This window comes from Micropterus salmoides, unplaced genomic scaffold, assembly GCF_014851395.1.
Source record: "Micropterus salmoides isolate LMB-PRFRI ecotype aquatic unplaced genomic scaffold, ASM1485139v1 Ms_hic_scaffold_7, whole genome shotgun sequence".
NCBI lineage: Eukaryota > Metazoa > Chordata > Actinopteri > Centrarchiformes > Centrarchidae > Micropterus > Micropterus salmoides.
The window spans coordinates 24,837,056-24,863,416 of NW_024044459.1; the positions used below are offsets into that span (position 1 = coordinate 24,837,056).

At 43.0% G+C, this 26,361-nt stretch overlaps 1 protein-coding gene across 1 annotated transcript in view; it reads right to left on the reverse strand.

The window, feature by feature from the left end:
* Positions 1-26,361, reverse strand: part of LOC119892505 (EMI domain-containing protein 1-like) — a gene marked incomplete at its 3' end in the record, with an annotated part of 41,278 nt that overhangs the window by 13,709 nt on the left and 1,208 nt on the right. The window contains 2 exon segments of the mRNA XM_038704777.1: positions 19,532-19,635; positions 20,514-20,627. Of these exon segments, the coding sequence (XP_038560705.1) occupies positions 19,532-19,635; positions 20,514-20,627 (218 nt within the window).

A 26,361-nucleotide genomic window follows, 5' to 3' on the forward strand; every position in this document is an offset into this window, starting at 1 on the left:
GATGAACACTTAAATGAACATGTATGTGACAGAATCTGGACCTCATTCTCCTGATCGCTCGCACTACTGCACCACAGGCTTTACACCGGCTGAACTTACTTCCAGCAAAACAGAAGACAGACAAAACAAACATGATGACTAATCTGTAGTGACCTCAGAACAGATCCATAAAGTGTCTGACCTTCACCCTGGCAGAAAAAAACCCAGCAGATTTTCTCTAATCCATCTGAGACGACACAGAAGAAGTAAGAGTTTGTGAAGTACAAAAATAGCCCCGAGCAAGACAAATACACAGAGATGGCAAAGAGCTCTGAGCGCTGATCTTCTGTCAGAGATACCACAGGAGGATTAACATGGCTAACATATCAAGGAGCCTCTCACCACACTAAAAATAAACTGAGTACATCCTAAAAAATACTCAAATATTAATGGTAAATTAGTGTGTTTGTGAAGTGTTCAGGGAGAAACCCCACACCAAAACTAAACACAGAGTGCATGCAGTGGATGACACTAATTACTGGATGCGGGAATTTCAAAGGTTAATCCACGTACACCCAGAGCTATCTGTAGCATCTCAATCCTGATGACATACAGCATGTTTTGGAAACTCCCTGGGAAATAAACAAAATGACCTTGAGAGGATTTCAGCACCCTGTAGATAAGCATAATCATGACAGCCATGGTCTGGCAAACAAATAACATTGCTGATTGTGTGCGCACGCCAGTAAAATATCTTGATGTTATAGTCCTGCTCTTCATCAGGCACAGAAGTAAGATTATTACCCATGAAGGTCTGCTGTGTACCCTCTGCACAGGTGTCTTCTTGCATCTACATGTTCTGTCCCTGCTCTGTCTGGAGTAACACTGACCAATATGTGGTTCTGTCTCATGTCTGCTTCCTCTGACAGATGGAAATAAAGTGGGCCCTCAAGCATGCAAGGGGCTACGGTTTGTTTGTGTTTTGCACCATTGGAGATAAGTATGCGTGCTCTGTGTGTTCTACAAAGGGATGATAAGCTAGAGAGGGGCATCCAGAGCCGAGCAGAGCAGAGGACAAAAATACAGACACAGGACAGGGCGGGTGTTTTTTTCTACGACTCCAGATCAGGGTCCCGGAGTGTCTGGGCATGGGAGCAAAAGAAAAGAAAAGAAAAGACAAGAAGGAAAAGAACAAAAGAGGAGGGGCTGTTTGTTGTAACACCTGTCTGTGTGAATTATGTTGAGTGTGAGTTTTTGGCACAACTTCATTTACTTCCAAGGTGCATGCCAGGTCAAAACTCCAGCAACACTTGTAGCATAAAGGACAACTTCAGTGCGAGACCAGCTCGTGGCCTTCATCAGGGTCATCATATAACACATTGCAGAGAACACTGAAATAGGCTGAGGGGTGGAAATGTTTAAATAAATGTTGAAGGGTATATATACCAGCCAATCGCGCATTCACACAAGAATAGTATACACTCATGTGGTTATATGCCAATCATTTTAGTCTATGTGAAGGTTACCATATAGAGGAGGTGTTTCCCCCAAAAGGTGTCTTTTATGTATAGCATACTATCAAAACACTGTATGAAGTGCAACACATACTCAGTGAAAGCTAAAAGTTTATATATACACACTTCAAATGTTGCCAAGACATGAAACATTTAAATTACATTCACAACCATTTGTTACAGCATAGCTGCTATTCTGTTGGTTTAAAAGTTTAATATGAAGAAAATGGGGGTTTTTTTGTATGTTTTTACTGTTTTTTTCTTCAAACCTCCATAAACAAGCTTTCATACCAGTCATAATGAAAAGGATTCTGCACCCAAATTCTACCATGAAATTTGTACAGCAGCTACAGATAATGTCAAAAGTACTTTGGGGAAAGAAATGACGAAGTAGGGTATTTTATGCTTCAAAGACAGATTTATTAACAGTAGTATGAGGGATTTGTGTTTTTTGAAGACACATCAGTGGGGGCTGCTGGATGATTCAGTCTAGGGAAGCTCTCAGTGATGCACTGTTCCTCCCTCGCTGTTATTTTACGTCCAACTCTGCCTCGATTTGCCAAGGCAGAGATGCTGCTAGGTGATGGAGTGCTCCGGTGTTAATGTAACATCCATTCTCCGTCGCACTTAGGCTAAAGACACACAAACTCTCCCACAGTTCGCAAGTGCACTGCAATTTACTGCAGATCTATTGCAGCTCACTCAGACAGAGAAATGAGAAAACTGCAGGAGAAAAAAAATGAAAAAGGAGATAAAAATAAGAGAGAAGAAGAAAAAAAAGGAGCCAGAGGGAGGGAGATGGGATGCTTCTATTCACAGTGTTCTCCCTTCATCCTCTATCCTTTTGCCATCACGCCAGAATGAGGGTCTTATCTCTGCTAAGCACTTCAACACAACATGCCCACAGACAGAGCTGACTGTGTGAAGACATGCACACAAGGATGAAAGGACACACATACAGAGGAGAGGCTCCCATGCAAGGGAATGGAGGAAGATTACAGGATCAGAGGAGCGGGGAAACGCAGATCAAAACCCAGCAGAACCATCACTGCCTTTACAGCAGGGAGAAACAACAGGCCCAGCGACAAGCGAACAATGCCGAGCCATCGATCACGTCGCTCCTGTCAGCTAATAAAACAGACTGTGTGATCACAGTTTTAGGTCAACAGGGGTCCGCTGACCCTGCGGGGCTCCAGCAGGGGCTGACGTGGTGGATGCTGCTCTTATCTCAGCACCGCATTACAAAGGAACACAAGCTCCCCTTCAAACTCCTCCCTGCTGGCATTCACAAAGTTTTTCAACAACAGCCTTCCCTGTACTCCCTCACACCCACACTGTGAGAAACTGCTGATCAAGGAAAAGAAAAAATTTTAAGACAAACTCCAGAGTAGACGCTTTAGTAACACTAGTGTGTACTGTAGTAGTGCCTATAGAAAACTAGGGCTTTCTGTGCTTCGAAATTATTATCTATCAAAATTGTTCATTTTGATCTCTCAGCTATCTGACTGAATGTTTCAGCATATATGAAACTAACCAAATAACACCTAAAGAACCAATTGTATTGGCTACAGAACCAGTCTTAATCAAATCATGAAACTAGGGCTGCAACTAACGGCGATTATTGTTTAATTTTGAATAACCATCTTCCTTAGTCTATGACATGCCAGAAAATGTCCAGTTTTTGTCCAACAGTTTTTCAAATGTTTTTTTTTTGTCCAAGCAAAAGTCCAAAACTCAAACATATTAAATTTATTATGCTATAATACAAAGAAAACAACTCCTCACATTTGAAAAGCTGTAACCAGAGAAGATTTGGAATGTTTCACTTGAGAAATGATGATCAATCATCAACTTTTTAATTAATTTATTCCTTTTGGTCGAACAATTAAGCGACTGAACAACAAACTGTTTCAGCACTAGAAAAATGCATAGACACATATTACAAAATGACAGATACTGCCTATTAGATGTCTTTCAGTTCTAAGTTTTAACAGGCGATACCCCCCATGGTCAGCGTGGGGTAATTTATTAGAACGGCCCCGGTCCCAGCAGCAGTGGCGGCGTGCCGAGCTCCCAGCTCGAGAGATTAACACTCCTCCGTCAGAGGGAGCGGAGCACTCTGACACATACATACTGAGATAAAACATCTGGCCTGTCTCGACTAAATATGTCTCCCGTGTATGTTTGCAGTGTGTGTCCGTCCAGAGTGGACGTGTGTGTGTGTGTGTGTGTGTGTGTGTGTGTGTGTGTGTGTGTGTGTGTGTGTGTGTGTGTGTGTGTAGTCCAAACATGATGTGTATATCCTCTCTGTCCTCCCGCCTTCATCGCTGATATCTGGCAGCATGAGTTGTGCTCAGGGAAAGACCTGGAGGTCTTGGCTGACAATGACCTGAACTCTCCAGGCGTTTGGGGCTGCAGTAAAAATGGATGGATGTGTCCCACTGTCTGACTCCAAGCCCAGAAATGTCTGAGGTATATCAAACTGCGGCACTCCAAGATATGGAGAGAGCGTTTGTGAGGGAAAACACGTGCTCCTTCTTCATCTGCTCCTCTCACAGCAGTAGAATGCCGACAGGTTAAAGTACAGAGTGGCTGCTTATTAAGGATTTTAAGATGCTGTGGTCAACCAATTCCATCAACCTCTCGTGAGCTCTTAATCCTCTTACTCACCCTCTCTCCACTGGTATTTATCACATTTTAATTGATTCATAAAAGTCACTATTTAGAGATTAAGTTTCAGCATCCACACACGAAACATGAAGGCTAATTGTGCTGACTCACTGGGCCGTGGAGTGTTAAACTACTTATGAAAGCTGTAAAAAAAAAAAAAAAATAAAGAAGTGACAATTTAGGGCAAAGCAACCTTTAAAACTAATTATACGCCCATCTACATAAACTATATATAAAACGTATTTCAGTTTAAAGCTTTATGAAAGCCTCAGAATTACACATGACATCACTTAGTGGTGAGATGATAAGACTCAACAGAGGTGGAAAATGAAAGTAATTTTATACTGTTTTCGCACTTAAGTCCTCCTCCGTATTTATGTGCGGTTATGAGTGTGAAAGCTCAAAGAGTGCAGAGTGAGATCATTATTCATACATGAGATTCAGCCGTTAAGCCTGAGGGCTGATTTCTTTTGAAGTTCAGTGATAATTCTTCTATCTGTGCACCTGCTGAGTCATGCAGACTTTACTTCTGTGCCTCTCAGAGCATTGTTCAACCACTGACCTTACATGGTGGCCGCTTTGCACATTCAGGGTACAATTTGGTGAGACTGTTAAATAGTATCTAGGCAGACCTTTAAAGGGTCCGACATGGCCTCTAACCTCAGCGACAAAATATGTCCTTACTTTGTCATTGCCTTCCAACACAACTGATTTGAGCGCTTTCTGATCCGATGCAGGACAGATGACAGCGCAATGTTGTTTCTTTGTGGCTCCAAAACAGGAAAATGCTAGAAAAAGGATTCACAATAATGTTTTCTGATCGGGTACCACTGGGGTTAACATCAGGCACAAAAACTAACCGGCTAAGGTAGGAAGGAAACAGGATGTGAACAGAAGTCTCATGCTTCGTTGGCCCACCCTGGACCTACACTTTGTTGTGGTACAACGTCACGCTATTTCCGCATTTGCTCCTGAGAAGAGTCGCATAGGACCACTAGAGGTCCTTAGTCACACATACAGTGTGTACGGAAAGTATTCAGACCCCTTTAAATTTTTCACTCTTTGTTTCATTGCAGCCATTTTCCAAAAATCAAAAAAGTTCATTTTATTTCTCAGTAATGTACACTCAGCACCCCATCTTGACAGAAAAAAACAGAAATGTAGAAATTTTTGCAAATTTATTAAAAAAGAAAAACTGAAATATCACATGGTCATAAGTATTCAGACCCTTTGCCGTGACACTCATATTTAACTCAGGTGCTGTCTATTTCTTCTGATCATCCTTGAGATGGTTCTACACCTTCATTTGAGTCCAGCTGTGTTTGATTATACTGATTGGACTTGATTAGGAAAGCCACACACCTGTCTATATAAGACCTTACAGCTCACAGTGCATGTCAGAGCAAATGAGAATCATGAGGTCAAAGGAACTGCCTGAAGAGCTCAGAGACAGAATTGTGGCAAGGCACAGATCTGGCCAAGGTTACAAAAAAATTTCTGCTGCACTTAAGGTTCCTAAGAGCACAGTGGCCTCCATAATCCTCAAATGGAAGACGTTTGGGACGACCAGAACCCTTCCTAGAGCTGGCCGTCCGGCCAAACTGAGCTATCGGGGGAGAAGAGCCTTGGTGAGAGAGGTAAAGAAGAACCCAAAGGTCACTGTGGCTGAGCTCCAGAGATGCAGTCAGGAGATGGGAGAAAGTTGTAGTAAGTCAACCATCACTGCAGCAATCCACCAGTCGGGGCTTTATGGCAGAGTGGCCCGACGGAAGCCTCTCCTCAGTGCAAGACACATGAAAGCCGCATGGAGTTTGCTAAAAAACACCTGAAGGACTCGAAGATGGTGATAAATAAGATCCTCTGGTCTGATGAGACCAAGATAGAACTTTTTGGCCTTAATTCTAAGCGGTATGTGTGGAGAAAACCAGGCACTGCTCATCACCTGTCCAATACAGTCTCAACAGTGAAGCATGGTGGTGGCAGCATCATGCTGTGGGGGTGTTTTTCAGCTGCAGGGACAGGACGACTGGTTGCAATCGAGGGAAAGATGAATGCGGCCAAGTATAGGGATATCCTGGACGAAAACCTTTTCCAGAGTGCTCTGGACCTCAGACTGGGCCGAAGGTTTACCTTCCAACAAGACAATGACCCTAAGCACACAGCTAAAATAACGAAGGAGTGGCTTCACAACAACTCCGTGGCTGTTCTTGAATGGCCCAGCCAGAGCCCTGACTTAAACCCAATTGAGCATCTCTGGAGAGACCTGAAAATGGCTGTCCACCAACGTTTACCATCCAACCTGACAGAACTGGAGAGGATCTGCAAGGAGGAATGGCAGAGGATACCCAAATCCAGATGTGAAAAACTTGTTGCATCTTTCCCAAAACGACTCATGGCTGTATTAGATCAAAAGGGTGCTTCTACTAAATACTGAGCAAAGGGTCTGAATACTTATGACCATGTGATATTTCAGTTTTTCTTTTTTAATAAATTTGCAACAATTTCTACATTTCTGTTTTTTTCTGTCAAGATGGGGTGCTGAGTGTACATTACTGAGAAATAAAATGAACTTTTTTGATTTTTGGAAAATGGCTGCAATGAAACAAAGAGTGAAAAATTTAAAGGGGTCTGAATACTTTCCGTACCCACTGTAAATAAGCTTAAGTATCTTCAGTCATTTGAACAAACAATCCAATGCTGTCATTTTTCTTGTGAGGACAGTCCTAACTAGTCACTTCACCCAAATTAGCAAATTAATTTTTTAAACCTAAATGGTGACTAATGGTGCAAAACAGTAGCCAGTTTTTAAACTTGGGGGTTCAAAATGGCCACTGTGCAAATAATAGTAATGCATGTTAGTGGATTACTAATTATTGAGCATAAATTGTCAATCAACTACATTCTGACAGGCCTTTCCCTCCCTCTCATACAAGTCCTAAACTGTATATGGGACACTGGGACATTTTGAAAGAGATGACGCAGAAAAATATAAACATTGTGCTCCACAACTTCCCAAACAGATTCAGTGTTGTTTAGATTTTTTGACAGGGGGTGTCAAGGATAACTTCCTTGTGTTCATCAAAACACCAGATTTAGCAACGTGTCTGGGGAATAGAGAGTCTAAGTCACTCGCTTCCGCTTTCGGCCCATGGGACCTTATTTCGGAAAAAATATGTACGGTAGTCAATGGCGAGAGACAACTTATTATTTGATCCTGTTTGAACTGTGTCAATTTAAAGATAATTTTGTCTGTCAAGAAAATTGCAGTTTGTCGTAAAAAACAGTTATAGTTATATAAATATATAGTAAGTTATATTTAGCTTTGTCTGAAAACCGTTCAATGAACTCCATCTCTCGTCTCGCACAATATACATCACCAACATGTTAGCACGGTAATGCTAGCTAACATTCATTGCTTGGTTGAATAGAGAACTTATATATATAGCTATGTTCCACACAGAAATATATCTCACCTGATGTGTTTAATCCAACAACTCTAGGTCTTTTTATCACATCATCTAAACATAGAAGTTCTTTGACGTTAGCTTCAATAACGTTAGCTTCAGTGATTGAGAAAAAAGTTACGACGTCACATATGCAACTTTTGGGTTTGTGGTCTTTGTAGTGTATTTTCACAGTCTTATACCTCAACAGTTTTACATCAAACTGTGACTTTCTTGACTCTTAAATGTATATTTAAAATTGACCATCATTATATGTCTAATTCAGAGCACACTTCAAACGGGATAAAAAAATTTGTTGTCTCTTGCCATTGACTATCGTACATATTTTTTCCGAAGTAAGGTCCCATGGTGGTCCACCGGAAGGGGAGGGACTAAGGCTCTCTATATGGATGAAAAAGTATTCAGCCTATGGCGGCTCACCTGGTCGTCTAAAATAGCTGTTTCCATAACCTCTGCACATTCAGCTGTATCACATTATGCCATTACTTTTCAACAGGTACACTTTTCATCAACAATTCTACCCCAACTTTCATTCAAAAAGTATTGACAGAAGAAGCGAGTGGAGTCAAATTACTGATGACAACCACCCACGCTCCACTCGTCCACTGCACGGCCTCTCAGATCGCTTCCTTCAGGCACTTCCAGAGAGGAGGGTGGCTGCTTGCTGCTGACACAAGCTGCCTCGGTCTTGACGGAGAACCTCATGAAAAGCTCCAGCAAACTCAGCTGCACTTTTGGAACAAAAAGTGAACTGGCGCTAGCTAGGGCTAATGTTTCTGCGCTGTCAGGTGCAGCCAGGGGAAAGGAATTCCAGCTTGGCGAAAGGAGCTGCTCTGGCGGATGAATGATCCCGAGCAGTGTTTGTAATTCATCTCCCAGCGTGCCCTCTCCTGTCCCTGTGCGGATCAAGGAGTGTGTGAGGCCTCCATCACAATTACACATCCACAGTGGAAGTATTAGTCCACGGCCGAGACTTAACTGTTACTCATAATGACCTTTGGAGTTTCTGTGTCTCTGGCAGGTGCTGGCCAATATTTTGAGTCTAACAGTAGATGAAGAGAAAACAGGAGCAAACACTACAGAAAAAAATAAGTGCACTCAATTCTCCTTCAGTCAATCATCTTCCTAATAGTTACAGCACGCTATTTGACTGATACTCACTCGCTTAAAGGGACACATTGTACTCCCTTAGCGCGACCAGCTCACAACATATAGCTCTATAGTGTCTCTGAAATTTAAGACGGATACCAAATGAGTATGTCAAGAAATTTTCTGAGATTGTCTTGATACAGTGCTGCCACTTAAGGAACAATACTTGCCATTATCCCACAGGAAAGCACAAACCCTGCACCCCTCTATTCTCTGCCCTTTCACCCCTTTGGCGTCCCTATGGCTATCCACCCACACCCAGGGGGTAGCGGTGCGTGGACTGTGAGAGGGTCAGACAGAGAATACAAAGACAAGGGAGTCTCAAATCTAATTTTACTTTCTAAAGTTCAGTTACATTATGAAAAGATAAATTACCTCAAAGGAGCGTTGTGGTTATGGCTCGTAGAGAAAGTAAGAATAATGCTCATCAGGGTTATTACTTCAGTCTGTTCTTTGTCCTTTTAACAGTAACATGAACAGGCCTTTTCAGTTAAGAAAACCCATCCATTTCCCTCTCTCCATGTCCCTTATAATATTTTCGTTCTTCTTGCTTAAAACAACAGTGCCATCCTATTTCTTTGCAAGTGTCAGCTTGTGACAACAAGAGGAAGAGGAAAAACAATTCTCTGCTCTCGCTTGCTTTGCTTTTTCTACCTGGCAGCACTTGGAGAAACGTGCCCCACTGGAGCCCTGCCACCCTTTCACTAGAGCAGCTATTCTCGTTTTACACACTCATCTCTTTCTCCATTTAAGAGGGAGGGAATAGACTATCTTTGAGCAAGGCCAAAGGGAAGAGAGAAGCGGCGAGAGCCGTGCTCTGACTTTCAGGACAAACTGTAATTCTCCACTTTGTCTCGGGGTCGAGGACCAATCTGGCCGCAGATTTAGTAACTCTGCTTCAAGAGATCTGATTTCTCAAGTAGCTAGGTTTACACAGGCACAGTGAAGGGTTCATATAAAAGGCATTAACTGAGAATAATCCTTTTGGTCTTTTGTAAATAGGATGTAATAATGGGGGATGTCCAAATAGGGTAACCATTTTGAAAAAGGCTCAGAGAGGTAAATTTGTGTGCAGGCAGAGGCTCAGTACCTGAACCTCTGAATGGTGCAACTGTGTTTTCAGACAGATAAGTATCAGCCTTTACCTAATTTCATATAGATGCTTATTTAAGTATTCAGGCAATATATACATATGAGAAAAACTACTGAGAGCATCCGAAGAATGTTCACAGTGAAACTAAACCTGTACTTTTCCTCTTCTGTAATGTGTAAAATGAGAAACATATGTCTTATTTTTATCCAAACTACCTTACAGTCTCAGGCATGCGCATATGTCAGCATTGGCTGCCCTAATGAGACTTGAACCTCTAAAGCCTGATTTTTTTTGTTCACCGTTATGGGGTTACAGAGTAGCAACAGGGCCTATGGACATATGCTTTGTAGCTACGCTACAATTATTTCCATCATTGATTAATCTGCCAAGTATTTTCTAGATGAATCGATTCATTGTTTAGTCATTAAAATAAAGAGCTTGTTGACCAAAAGACAAAACTGATGATTTATACATAAGACAATAAAAAACTGCAAATCTCGAGAAACAAAACTGAGAATATAATAACATACGATCCTTCTAGTGTTGACATATCAACAAGTGAAAGCCAATGCTGAATCAACACTGCTGCACAAGTTTACATAAATCCACATTAACACAGACAGTGTTGCTGCCACATGCGTACAGCATAGCAAAACAACTTTATACAGTTTTATATTTGGTTATTTTGAGCGATTTGATGATTGTCTTATCTGGCTGTCAGCCTTAATGTCTCCACAAATCTGACCAGACATGGTCTCATGGTGCACATGCAGCCCTTTAGGAAGACAACATGGAGGACAACCAACAAAAAATAAAAGGGCCATGATGTCATCCTATCTCCCTCAACCCACAGTCAATGATAGCAGCGGATAGAGCTCTGACTCTGGCACAGTAGCACTGATTTACTGCCCTGTCAATCTATCTGTCATAAGGCACACATGCAACTGATATAACACTGTGTATGCGAGCCGAGAGAGCATGTGTCTTGTGGCGACTCAGCAAGTTCAGCTCACTGCTTTTTGGTCCATGTTTTTGTGATCCTGAGTCATCTGTGGTGTAAAAAAGCATGTTTAATTTTAGTCCGAGTCACGGGTCCCTCTGAACAAACTTGATATACGTGCCTGTGCTTGTGAGAGCAGGTGTTTTTGGTGCCTTAAACATGCCTGCGAGCGGGAGTGTTTGTTTGCCGCCAGGACCTGGCTGTGGGCTCAGCGTGAATGAGTGAGAGAGCCATAAACACCAGAGGAAGCAGGAACACACAGACACCCCTTCTGGACTGTATTTATGGGGGGGGGGCCTCTGGCGAGGGTCCAACCAAAACACCGGGGCTGTTAAAGCCCTGGATGAGTCCCGGGGGGCGGTGGAGCGGGCGGAATGCAGGCCTGGGTTTAGAGGTTCAGGGGTACGTCCTGTTGTTAATGAGCTCACCCCGCTGGGCCTCTCTGCCTCTGAGCCCCTGACGCTGCTCCACCAGACACACCAGCACTGCCACAACCTCCTCCTCCAGCCACAAAGACTGAACCTGGACCACTGAAGTATACCACACTTCCTGAACAATGTGCACCTCACTCTGTGCCCCTGAAATGAACTCAACATGATGTGCGTCTCCAAGTGAACAAGACAACGGTAAAAGGAAGGGCCGTGCCGTGGTGAAATGGTCTGCGCAGCGTTGCAGAAAGAACATGCCTGAATGTGTGCGCATGGCCCATATGTGTGTGGATATTAAGAGAAGCCCCTGAGACGTAACCCCAGACGATGCAGGACAGCAAAGGAGATTCAAGCACTTTTCTAAATGATGCATGTCTTACGTGCTCTCTTAGTGCTGGGTAAACAGCACTCTGCATACATGACATGCGCACGCTGTCTGTGAAACACCGTGGCACTGAAGGCAGCTGTTAAGTGTAACATATGTGGCAAAGTGAGTTTATTTTAAATAGCACATTATTATACACAAAGGCAATTTAATGTGCTTTTCAAAAACATTAAATAAGAAATACCACATGAGACATTCAACCACATAACATATTTATAGAAGTGAACTCCGTATGTGAGTGCAAGGTGTATAATGATGAATTCTTGAGGTTCATTTGAAAGTTTTAAACCAGTTTTGACTTGGCCGACGATAAACTAACATCTACTTGATCTCCTGCCTCAGTGTTACCAGGTATACAATAATTGTATTTCTACAGCATTCAGATGGCTGACATATCTTAAATTCATTTTATTCCATAAAAGTGAAACGGTACAGAGCTGGTTTAGAACTAGCATTATTACTGATTGTACACTGACTATACCAATAATTTATTACAGAAAATTAACCCTAAATCTGCAATAAAGTACAGAATCTAATAACATTTCTGCTCAAGGCTTGTGAGACAGTCATACTTACAACCCTCTATAAACTTTTTGTGACTGTGTTTCAAATTCTAACTTTTGATTGCTATGGTTTAGCATTGGCCTATCTGCCTACATGCTAGAATTCACTGGTCTGTGTTTGAAGCCCATTGCAGTCTACTTTACTTTAGGGTTGAATGATGGATATAGTATGAACCATGGGGCAGACAGTTGGCATAGATTTGCATACAGTACGTTGGAAACTCATTCTGGATTTGAATGTACTATAGTTTGCCTTGAGTTATGATAACTCTGGTGTCTTTGTAGGAGTATTTGGTTTTTGGCACTTGGAAACACTGTCCTGCCTAAACACCAAGCTGAAAACACACAAATACAACACTTGCACTTATAGTACTCTCATCTATGAGTGAAAAACCAATACAGCTCACTGACAGGGTCCACTTCGCTGGCCGTGTATAGTTTTAGCTTTATATATATATATCAGAAACTTGATCTCTAGGGGCAATTTCTATGATCCTCTACTTTTTCCTCTTCTAGTCAATCAGGTGAGGTCATTTCTCTTTGGTCATGACGATTGGCTCATCGAGAGGAATGCCTGCTCCTCTGTCAGGTTTGAGCTCTGAAAGCCAACAGGGAATGTCTCTAATTAGGCAAAACTGCTGGTGCAGTTCATCCAAACCTTCTCTCCGCTCTCGTCTTCCGTCCAGAACTAATCACAACCATCAGCACCACTCCCCTCATCCCCGCTGAGCACCGTATCAACCACATGGGCCAATGGAAATATATGCAAAGACCAGCTCAAAATAGAGCTCAAGAGTGAGACGGGGCAATGACTTTTAAATTCTACACCTTATCCAAGAGTGCAGCATTTATTGGCTGGGAAACTGAGACCGATGGGTGGATGGGGGGGTTTAGGGAGGTCTGTGATACAAGAGGCCATAAATGATGTCACCACAACACACCACAGCAAAATCTCTGTGATGTGGTGGTCTGTTTGTGGTTTAGTAGACATGGGAGTGGAGGAGGTTTCAAGGTCGGCTTCATAAAATCCCCACCCGCTGAGCAACAACACTTGAGCCTCTCTTATGTGGTGTTGTATATGTTTATGAACTCATAACAGTGACAAATGAGCCGCTAGGTAATCAGGACCACTGGGAGTGTACAAAAACCACAGACGACATAGTGTAAGAGAAGAATATCTAATTTAGAAGGAACATCACTGTATTTTCATGTTTTTGTGGTTCAGAGGGTGGAGATAACCGTGGGGTGGGGGTGAGACAGTGGTAACAAGGAGACATCACTAGATTTTAAGGGAGTCACATGACTGATGGAAACAAAAATGGGAGCAAGAGAATGAAAGAGTGAATTTGTGTAGAAGTATAGCAAAAAAACAATCGGCAACAATTGATTGATTAATTGTTTACATTTGCTTCTCAAATAAAAATATTGTCATTTTTTCTTAGTTTAATAGTCAAATAAATTGAATAGCATTGGGTTTTGGATGTTTGGTCGCACAAAACAAGTAATTTGAATACGTCACCTTAATCATTTCATCATTTTCTGACATTTCAGTGACCAAACAATTACTGGAATAATCTTCCTTCAAGCCTAAAATTGATCACAGAGTGCATCTTGTGCAAGTGTTTTCAGTAACTTGTATTTATATTATGAAGACAGCTTGGAGCATGTATGCTGTGCCAATCAGGTAATCAAGAAAATAGTCATCAGGTTACAAATAATGACCTATGCAGCTGCAGCCCCATGTAAAAGAGAAAGTAAAAGCAGAAGTAGGTACAGCTGTATGAAGCTAAATAAAGAGAGAGAAGAAAGATTACAAACTGGCAGAGAGACGGTAATTTGCAATGAGTCTGGGGTTGTGAAAGACATTACCAGCCTTCCCAGTGGGCTGCAGGCAGCAGTTGGGTCCGCTGAACTCATCACAGCTGTATGGAACCAACAGGACCCCAAGCGTACCACCGTCATCAATGCTGCCATAGTCTCAGCACTGATGTCAAAACGCCAAATATGCTTCATTATCTTCTCAGAGCCTACCTAAAGACAGTGCAGTACCTACTCCATGCCACTCTATACCTGCGAGACGGTGACGTGTTGATGGGCAGGGAGCAGCAGGGGTTAATGCAGTTTTAATGACGCTCAGTGGATCAGGGATGAGAGAAAGGAGGTAGAGCCAACACCTCCGCTAGTGAGGAGGATTTGAAGAGGGGCAGGCTTTTAAAGGTTTTGTCTTTTCTTTATAATAAAAGCCCTGTTACCAGTTCACTTGGCCTCATTTTGGCCAGAAAGCGTGTCTTTCTTCTCTCTGCTCCAGATTGCGTGATCTGTCAGGCTGTAAAGAGCCTGTCTGTTTGTGGGTCACTCAGTCAGCACACCCATCCACTTAAAACTAGGTGTGGGGAAATGCCTCTGCTTTATTGGGGACAGAAGAATAATCCAGCTGCCATGGCGCGTGTGTGTTTGTGTGTCTCTATTTTCATCCCTAAAAGTTTTTTTTGCACTAGTGACTCTGCCCACTTTATTTCTTTCTGACTGCAGGAAAAACAGTTTTCAATGTACTCCCGGGGGAAGTCTTGGGAAATAATAAATAAATCAGTGAGCAGAAGAGGCATTTCCAGTCCAGGAGCCAGATACATAAAACTTAACTGAGAATCAAGGCTAAGCATGTATGAAACTTTAAAACAAGATTAATCTGCTGTGCATCTGTATTTCTTGAACTTCACTGCCATTTATTTTAGACTAAACAGACTAAACACAAGAAGATGTAGTTAAACACTTGGAGCGTAAAGCATTAAACCAAATGTGGTTCTTCATGGATACACAGGATATTAAATAAATAAAATAGATATTATAATAAAAAAAATATATGATCATATCTCCTACAAGTCTAAATGAATCTGGCTCTATAAGAAAATTATATTTATTACTGTGCCTGTCTTTTGCCTTTGGCCTCACAAGTCAAACATAAACCATAAAGGCATAGGGAGTCATAATGATTGTGTTGTACAATGTGTGCTCTGTCTTTGGTTTGCATGGAACATTAGAAAATAATTTCATAATGCTATCATCATGATTATTAGTATATATTCCAATTTAACCCTTGAACCTCTCTATGAAGTATAACTGTGGGATTTTTCAGAAACCTGATGCACATACCATCACACACTTACATAAGGCAAAGACACGATAAAAAGAAATGCAGACAGGAGAAGAGAGAAAACTTTCCTCTCTTTTTGGTTTACTTAATTTTAGGTTGGCTGGTCGGTATTTTCAGTGGTGTTGTTGTTAATTAATGACTATAATGACAATTCCCCTGAGCGGAGCTGCGTTGGCTGAAAGGGCTGGACGCTCCTATGTCTAATCCCATCTGGGGCTCTCAGCCCGGTTTGCCTTCACTCCAGCTGCTTCCAATTTCGGCTCAGCACTTGCGCTGTGCTGGCCATTTACATAAGCATGAATATCAGCTGCTGTGGCCTTTTCTGCATGCTGGCTGCAGCCTGCCTCCCTGTATGCATGTGGTTTCTGTGTCCTTGTAGATCTCCTCTTGTGTTTGCATAAATGTTGTAGATGTGGGTGTGAATGCAGCGGACATCAAATCAGTTTTCAACAGAGGGGAATCCAGGAATGGGCCTGAAAGAAAAGAGCAGGGCTGAACGAAAAGGTGTGTCTTTGTTTTGTCAGCTCAATGACTTTGATGGTGCTGCCCTGTGTGGTCTAAGCAGAGTGGGAGTGGAGGTCACCTGCTCTTGTTCAGCCATCTCCCCTCTGACCTCAGGCTGGGGTCGCTCCACTCGCAGCTACTAAAGCCTGCTGCCGTTAAAGCAGCTAATCACGCTGAACAGCTGCATCCCTCACTGTACAAATCCTCAACACCTCGCTCTCCCACCCACACATTCACTCTGGCAGTCAGACAGACACATATACCAGGGTCCACGCACACTCCCACTCTTCCTTTGCTAATGGCAAGCTGCAGTCGACTGATGTTTAAAGCGTGGGGTTTAGCGTGTAGGCCTGTGATAAGCCGCGCTGAGCTGTGAAAACACAGATTACATTTCTGCGGCTTATTACAGACAGGGTGCCTCTGCCTCCCAGCCATACCGTAATTGCAACCCAGAAACCGCAGCCTCCGCTTGGCTGCGAGATACGGCTTGATGGGGACCCCCACGGCAGAGCTTTGACAGCCGTGCTAATTCAAGTCTACGTTCCTCCATATGTTCTGCTGCACGGTGGCCCCCCCGCGGTACGCTGTAGCCGTATTTCTTTTAAGTGCTGTCCTCCATAAATCAAATCAGATCCAAGATATCCTCTGCTGTCTCTTAGTGTCATCTTCACACTTTTAAGTCTCCACCAAAATTAGCAGAGAGAGTGCAAAAGTCCAAAATGAATAGTACAGGTTTCAACCTCCTAGCTGAATCCCCCTTCATTGCTGTGCTGTATGTTGAGGCTGATGTAACCTGTATGGGATAGAGTCTTTGAGAGGCAGCTCTAATGTAATAATGTTGCTTCTATAAGTTACATTTGATATTCTTTGTCTCACAAAATTGCCTATAAATGAGGTATAATTTTGATATTTGTGTCTGATGTAGCATACGATGGGATATCCCCATCTGAAAACCAGCATCTACTTACTTGGAATGCCAAAACCAACCAGGCATACATTAAATCCCTGTTTCTGGCAGGCTATTAAAGTGCCTCCATCTGCAAATACTTTTTTCCCCCTCAGGCTCAATCAGAGATAAAGACCATTGTGTTCCAGGTCCAGAAGTAAGACAATATCTCCCAAACCTCATAGAAAACAATTAGGACCCAGTAATTACACCACTGCCCTAGAATTCCAGCCAAGTCCTGAGGTCAGGGTGAGGAAATAAGAAAAAGAGACTGAATGTGAAAGGTGCCTGTCTGTATTATCTTACTGTGCTTGGACTCTTGACAGAGTAAGTTTGTTTATCAGCGTGATGTAATGTTTTGCTTTTGGAGCCCTCAGTTTGAACGTGATAGGCCAAATATGCTCCCAAGCCTGTGTATGACTGGATGACAGCATGGCGTAAACTCTTCCCATAATTTTTGTCATTAATCTCTGCGCTCTGCTGCTTTGTTTTTGGAAACACATCATCCAAAACTTAAACAAAGAAATGTTATTTTTACTTCAGACCTGTTGATTTAAATATGTTTACCAATCGGCTGGCGGGCACAGGGGTGACAACGGAGGGACACTAGAGAAAACAACTATCTAATCTCTGTTTGGAATATAACCATATCAATTGCCGTGCTTTCAGCGTATAACGCACTTCCTTTCCTCTCTTTCACCTTAAAGCAGCCCCAGAGTCCTGCTAGTATGGACATTGTTGAGATCTGCTTGGGAGTCAGACGTGGCCAGGGGCTTTTGGGGTGTCCTGGTGAGAGAACAGTGGGAGTTAAAAGCAGGGCAGTGTGAGTAAATGAGTGGATCATACACATTTTCCACAGTCTGTGAAAAGCAGACAACCAGAGGAAAATGGATGATGGGAGCAAAGGTATATAATACTGGAAGGTCTTTCAATATATATGTAGCCGGTGTTAGCTATTTATAAGATTTATGAGATCAAAACCAATATGTTGTTAATGTCTGAGCTTACACAGTTGACTTCGAAAAGTGCAGCAGGATGACAATTGTCTGTTCTTTCATATAACAGTGGCGCTTCGCTTACTGAGCCTTTTTAATTCCGCCTAACTCCAGGTCAAATAGGTTTTTGCAGCCGTCTGGAAATCCACTGAGAAACGTGGGGAGACTGGCAGACGGAACCACACACAGGTATTAAGAGCCTGGGTTATAAACGTGCACCCACTGAACCACGAGCGCAGCTTTAACTTCACTTGGCAACACTATGGCAACAGATTTAAGCACAATCCGGGCTCCAGTTTTGCCCGTGTGGCAAGCTTTTATTTCACCTTAAAGCGGCGAATGAGGCAGACAGCAGCAGGGTATCAGGTTCCGCACTGGCAAGAGGTTCTGCTCACGTGGCAGGAGTAGAACAAAGCGCCGGTGGCCCTGGATCGCATCCATGGTGCCGGAGAGTAAAGGCCCTGTGAATGGGACCTGTCACCTCCACTCAGCGCCGCCTGTGATCTGAGCCACCCGGAACGACGCTTAGATAAGTGGCTAATCCCAGCATCCCTGCTGGCTCGCCAGCCCGCCACTGCCATGACAACCGGAGGGGAATCTCCTCCAGTGACAACTTAATTGGATAATTTCCTCCCCGTTTGACTGAATGTTCCTTTGCATTTGTTAAGTAAAGTCTGGGTTGTCGGACTTTAAGAGCGGGGAAGGTCTAAAACAAGCACGACTTTAGGCTGTTTTGACGTGTGCCATGTGTGAGCAAGCAGTGGAGAAAAGCCTCCAGCTGACCACCGGGAGGGCTGAGAGTTGCTCTTAGCTCACCTGGGAGTGGGAGCATGAAAGAGAAAAAACAGCCTCTGCTTTCAGCACCACATAAAAGTGACCACTTTAACCACTGTAAAAATGTATTGTCCTTTGTCCTTTGTGTCAAATCCTGAAAATTTATGTTACACCAAAGTCCTGGGTCCCAGTCCTGGACAGACTCCACCCATCTCCCCAGACTGCAGAGACTCGGGGGCCAGTGCCAGGGGAAGTCATTATACACTGGGAGTATATATATATATGTGTGTGTGTGTGTGTGTGCGGTGAGCAGCTACTGAAGTTGAAACATGAAAACAGCAGTGCTAGCATGGCACTTTAGGAGGATGAAGACTTGGTTCCAGCTGGACCATAAAACTCTAAACCACACAGAAATAATCTACCCTTATGTAGTACAATGACTCCTAGAATGAACACATTCAACTGGATTAATAAAGTAGAGGTATCTGACCCTCACCCCAAAAAGGATGGGGGATCTTATTTCTTAACTTCATTTAGAAAACAGAAGCAGCCATATGTAAGCCTAATGGAAATCACTCCTGTTTTAAAGTATCACTCGTACACATGTGTCGGAAGGCACATACGCAGGCTACAAGGCAGTAATGCAAAGAGGGATGGAGGTGGTGGTAACTGAGTGAGAGATAAAGAATTATAAGAAGAGGAAACAGAGAAGCAGGTAACAGAAAGACTCTGTGGAACAGGCAGCTGAGAAAGAAAGAGAGAACTGTCAGAAGCTAAATTTATGAGGGGAACTTATTTCTCCAAGCCATTTCTCAGTCCTAGATTGTGATGTTTGCCGGCTCCGAGAGGCCGAACTGTTTTGTTTTTCTATCAGCTGCTGTATAACTAATGTGCACTTCCTTCTGTCCTGACTTACCTTCTTCACAGGCAGCACCGCTGAATCCTGGACAGCATTTCCACTCCAGAGAGGTCACAGTGCGGTACACCACTTTATAGGAAGGTCTGACCACGGTCCTGTAGCTGCAAAACACGCACGCACAAAATCGAAATCCATCGCGCACACACACAGATAACAACAGCTGACTGTGTGTTCACTGTGACTGTGTGATAAGCCACTTTTCTCCTCAGCATGTGATCTGGGAGCTTTGTGAAGCAAAATTAAAGGAAACAAATTCTCCTCTCAGATGAAGTGTGAGACATTACTTTGTTATTCAGTGAGTTACTTATTTTTAAGTGCTTATTTTTGATTATTTATTTATAACTGGTAATTTGATTTCTAGGTGCATCTGCTGAACCCACCTCTTTTAATTTTTTTATATCTTCAGTATTCCCAGAATGCCTTTTGTATACCTCCAGGAACAGGTGTGTATGAATATTTTGAGTTGTTGCTTACTTAGAGCACAACATGTGTTGCAGCTGTGTTTGATCTACTGTGAACGATTTTAGGTGCAATTGGTACATCTTACAAAATAATTCCTCGTGAATCACTGATGATGCTGCATTCACTCAACCGGCGGCCGATTGGGAAGAATGAGAAAACCTGTCGTAATTCCAACATCGTAGTGTTCAAGCATGGTTACCACAACTGCCAGACTACCCACGTCAGCACTCCATTAACAAGAGAAACCAGATACTCACAAACTGTATAGCTCCTTATAAATTAACTGAATCGATTGTATTAGTGTTAACTTTGGATTTTAATTGGATAGACCAGTGATGGTGGCTCAGGTGCAATTTCGCAAATGGTTTGTTCACAGATGTGTAGTTTTTAGTTTTTTTTTTAAAGATTAAAGTTTTCTTTAAGTGAAGTGGGATATATTGTAGCCGTCAGAAATTCCAGATCTCTCAAAATTCAGATGTTGATATTTTCCATCTCAGTGGTACAACGGCCTTCTCACCTGCCTCCTGTACATCCCTGCGGCCAGCGGCACGTCTGGTAGACCCGCTGGAGGACTGTCCCATTCTGCACCTGGCAAGTCACTGTCTTAGTGACCGTATGAGGACACCAGTTCCTGAAGGGAGAAACAGAGTGAGAGTCAGAAATGCAGTGTTAAAAGCATCTATTTTTAGATAAAGAAAATCACATTTTCAAAGTAAATAATTCAAGGAAACACCTTCAAATATGTGCACTCACACTAAAGCATGCTCACAAAAGGAAATTAGCCATGCAGCAACATTCAATGCGCTGTTGGCTTCCCGCGGGTTTAGATTCTTTCTTCCCTTCCCCCACCCTTTTGTTTTGAAACTTCTTTTATGGTGTTTACACGGTTTTAATCAGCCACGAGATTTGCAGGAGTGCATTGTGGGCTGTATTTACACTCCGGCCTCTACTCTCTCAATACACATCCGTTTGCGTTCGGCTCTCAGAGGAGAGAATAAAGAACAGGGTCCCATTCTGAGATTAGAGTTTTTCAACGGGTTAATGCTCGGTCACGAGTCCACTCCCTTTCCAGAAAGGCTTCGGGAAGACATTATCAGGATTCTCAGATGCTGTTAAGATACTGACCTTACCAGGACCAGGAAAAAAAGTTTATGTAAAGATCAGAGGTTAAGATAGGGATAGGGAGGATATGATCACTTAGAGCAGTGAGAGGCAAGTGTACTCACTTACATTCACCTCCCAAATAATTTCTTAAGGCCTCCAGAAGCAAAACGAAATATTTTGTCAAAGTAAAAGGCTACAGTTATAGCACTTGGCGCCACCATTAGACTGAAAGCACCAAATTGTGTAAAGGATGATTCATTTGAGGTAATTGGTTTGGTTTAATCCTGCAGGGGAAAGGAGAAAAGTTTATGGGAACAGTTTTGCTTAAGAGGCCAGTTTCATCCCATCCCTCTACCTACCAAATCAAGGAAACACTGAAGGCTTATTCCTTGGATTTAATGTATGGAAAACACACTGAGGCTGTTCAAGCTACCATATGCTACTATTATTTTATTAACAATGAAGTGTACACATACCCAGATTACCTTCATACGGCTATAGCTGGAGGAGAAACAAGAGAAAACAACTACTACGGCCTGTGTTTACACAATTACTAGATGTATGGAAAGGGGGCTCTACGCAGAAACCACAAAGGAAACTGCGCAGCTCGTCGCACAAAACTACACTTTGTGTGTTCTGCTGCCAATGTGTTTGCAAGAGCGGGAGGGTGATCCCACCACGTCTGTTTGTCAATATGTGGGACCATATGTTTGTGTGCGCGAGAGACAGTTTACACTAAAGGAAACTGCCAAAGGCGGAGGATGCGAAGCAGCCCTGAACCAGGAACCAGCTCCCATTAATAATCCCCACATGTTGTGGTGGCCGCACACACAGACCTGAACCGGCGAGTAGGCGCACCTACTACTGCAGCAAATCAGAGATGTGTCTTTTTGATACAACTATGCAGCTACTGAAGCTACGATTACTCTTGATATTTTCCATTCATATAATAATCATGTAGCCTATACAATAATGATAATCATTTTAGTACTCTTTACTGTATTTTGAAAGAAAGGTTACATTGCCAGATTTAGTCACACATGTAAAATGCTAGAGTTTGAGACAACACATGCCAGGGACTATGAAAAAGTAAGAGGAACTGTGTGAAAGTAAGACACAGTTTTAATTAATCCTAAACTATCAAGTGAAGCGGGCAGGGAATTCATCTACCACACACGTTATTTAAGTATGGGCCCACCCTTCATGTAGCTTAGATTATTCATCAGCCGTGAGGCTACAAAAATGAACATGGATCTATATGATTACCCCATGATTGCTTTCCCTTGTCCAGAAAGAATTGCTCTAATCATGGGTGGAAAATTTCAGAAATTGAAGGAGCTGTGGTCAGGTAGAGCTGGGAGTAAAGGAAGGGGATACTAACCCTAACTCCTCCCCACCACTTATCCTCCAGACCCAACAGATAAACATCTGAGTTTCCCAGGCTGAGAGGAGGTTTCACCTGGGAACAGCTAGGACCGTCACCAGGGGGTACAAGGAGGGAAGTGGGGGTGGGTTTTATGGTCCCCCCCCCCCACCCTCTTTGCATTGCACTCATGCAATAACCGAAGAGAAAAGGCCATCCGCTGCTGCTTCAGTGAATGAAATCACAAACGCCGTTGGCATAACAGAGTTTACAGTTTTCTTGATGGCTTGAAACCAGTACCTGCATTCCCTACAACACTTGCTCAAACTGATTCACACAATACATAATGACAACAAGGCAGCAAGAAACAAACTTCCTCCACTGCAGAGAGACTGGAGATATCCTTTGATGCCTATAATTTTATTAACTGGGTACATGTAACATCTCTATCTCCTCTGGTATGTAAAAGACTAAAGATTAAGTCTTACCTACATGCCCTACAGCAAATAAGCTTCCTCATGTTTTTGCTGAGAACTCCTATACAATGGTCCATTGATTTTTTTCTGGCTTTATTCATAAAAAGGGACACAGGTGCTCGGTGCACTCAGTCTTTCACTCTAAAATGTTTCATAGTCAACACCTTCCTCTTACTGGAGGCCCCATGTGTTATGAAGTGTGAAACCCACCAGCATCATGCTGTTTCACTGGCAAAAGCACCAAGCAGGCCCTCAGTGAGTATCAGGTCTCTAAGCACACATGGAGTACTCTGAACGCCGGGCCCGAGCTAAATGAATCAACCATCTCTCACAGTCACACACAGCCGACAGTTAAATTCACAATCTTGTGATATCTTCTGACAGAGAGCTCGTGAACTTATTAGTTACTGTGTGTGCCCTCATTTCGCCTCGTACTTTATGGCTCAGTCTGCATGTTTCGTGATTGCACTTTCTGCAGCAGACTGAGCGGGGAGGTAGAATTTGGGAGTTAAGCTGTGCGAACTGACAAGAGGGTTGATAAAGCGAAAACTCTGGTGAGAAGCGTCTCAGTAACCACCTCTCCATCCACCCATCCATTCACTGTACTGTGGGAGGAGGAGAGCCGAACACTCAAAGATATGTTTGAAATGCAGCATGGATAAAAATCTGAAGGAATTTCTCTAGATTTCTGTCTGTGGGAAAAATACTTGGGGAGAACAAAGGACAAAAGACAGAGGTGGCAAAGGGCCAGACAGAGGAGAGGAGACAAAGGTAATTTTATCATAAGGGTCACATGAGGGAGCTTCCGATGCGAACAGGGAAGTGGAAGGAAAGGCAATTATAAGGCACTGTTGGTCCCACGGGATATAGAAGAGGCATAAGATAAATGTGGTGCGATAACAAATGACAAAGAGAGAAATAGAGAGTACAATCACAGTGACGTTAATGAAGCGAGAGGGATACGACCAGTCCTGGAGTCATAATCTGCAGCTTCATGGGGAAAACAGACAGAACCTGTGAAGCCTACAAGAGAACAGTGAAACAAACTCTTACAGAAAAGAAAACTGACAAGAGTTCAGTTTGCATTTGATTACTGGATTATTGAATGATAAGTTAACAGAATATTAGGGTTGGAGGGCTATCATATAGCAGGTTCAAAGCTGTCACGTGTTTTCCATGTGCAGAGGAAGGTGAACATCATCAAAGCACCACAGTGAGGCCTTGAAGGTCTGGGCTAAGTGCCTCTTCACAGCGCCTTCGGAGGAACGAGAAAAACTCTCATTTGTCTTTGTCTGTTTTGAGCTTTCAAGCCTGGACACCTGCGAGCTATGAGTTTGTCTCGGCTGTGTGCATCTTTAGGAGTTTGAGGCTGAAGGTAAAAAAAGACTGAAGAATTCACTTATATCACAGCTATGGCTCCATACAGCCCGATTACAAGTCACAAATGTACCACCATGGAGAGCTGAGCTGCTCCACTGCACATGAATGAGACACTGATGTTATGGACTGGTCATCTGCAGTGTACAGTATGTACTTGGGGCACTGATACAGGGCTTAGTACTTCTTGATCAATTAATTGTTGTAAAATTAATTATAAAATGTTATAAAATGGTGAAATATGGCAACAAATGGCTATCACAATCTCCTAAAGTCCAAGGCAACATCTTCAAATGTCTTGTTTTAAACAAAAGTTCTTTCTTAAAAAAATGTATGGCTGCAACTAACAATTATTTTCATTATCAATTAATCTTTTGATTGTTTCTTTGTTGAATCATGTATTCTATAAAACATCAAAAATTGTGAAAATGCAAACCACCATTTCCCAAGAATCCAAGATGTTAATGTGTGTTAAGATTGTCTTATTTTATCCAGCCACTAGTCCAAAAACCAAAGATTTTCAGTTTATAATGATATAAAATCACAGAGAAGCAGCAAATAGCTGCAGATTCATTTTTGACTAATCTCATTCCCTGAAAGTAATCCTGATTAATGTATCAGCCACCAGTGAATGTTAATGGAGCTGTGGAAATGTTGAGTGCTTCCTACTAACGATGAAAAAATGTTCCTTGAGCACATACGTTACTTGAAATTCTTTTAATGGTGAAATGGAAAGCCATTCTGCTTTAGGCCACACAGGGCTCAGCCTACTGGGATCTCTGTCATCTTCATTCCCATGCTTGAAGAAAAACGTGGACATGGTTAAGATGGGTGAGGAGTGGGGGCTGCCACAGGGTTCAGACTGCCTGTCAGACCATGACAAGTCTTCCAAAGGAGGATAAAGAAGTGGGCGAGACAAGAAATAAAGAAGCAGCTACCTCCGTAACCCCCCGGTGTACTGAGCTCATATAGTCGTTATGAGCGACAAGGGTGAGTGAACACTTTATCAGGTCCTCCACAGAGCGACCACACCAGTCAAGAAATTACTCAAGAGTTGTTAATCCCCTTTGATTTGGTTAATCACTGTGTGAAGACAGGAGCTGCAACGGGAAGACATTCTTAGTGAAGGTTTCCCTGTGACAGAATCCTTCCCCAGTCTAAAATTAATATTTACTTCCTTTTAAGTTCCTGAACCACAAAGACAAGTTTCTGTCATTGACTGTCAAGTTGCTACTGCCCATGAAAGATCCCTCTGCTCTCTGAAATCCCACTGCCACTGTCTTGTCCACTGCCTTTTTTGACACATCATAAACTGCTGCTTTCACAGATCAGGCCTTCCAGACAGCAGGTGGACTGAGACCTCCAGCTCCTCTCATGTCACCTAAAGCCCGCTGACCTCCCCGTGGTGGCTGACTCACACCAGCGGCAGCTTCCTCTGTCTGTGAGCTTTGATCCTGCCATTCCTCCGCTGCTGCTTACAAACAGCAGTGGACCGGCTGTAAACTCGCCTTTCCCCTTCCCACAACAAGCCCAGATGCGGTCGAGTCCCAGCTGCATGTGTTTGGTAAACATGTCCACAAACCTCTGGCCATGAGCGACAGGGGAGCTGAGTGGAGAGGTGAGCCAGTGGAGCGAAGGAGAGAACCACCTGGACACACCCAGAGGAAGAAGGCCTCATCAGAGGGGAAAGGAGTTTCAGCCTCCGGGCCACATTGAGCCCACACACACACACACAATCTGACAGCATAAATATTTGTAAGATGGGAAACGTCCTCCTCTCATCATTAAGCACTGGCTAGACTCCGAGCTAAACACTGGTTCTGTCTAGGAGGGAAGCAGGGCTGGTTAGCGCTCCTGCCTGTGTGTTTAGTCTAGTGACTCTTCATCAGAAAAACGCCCTTGTCAACAACTCATCCCGCTTTTTACTGTGACCTTTTCTTAAGCTATCAATCCTGTGTACTTTATTACAGACAAAAAAAATCACATCTCCCCCACTCCCTGTCTATAACACTCATTCAAGATGCATCCTGTCTTCGCCACTGGGA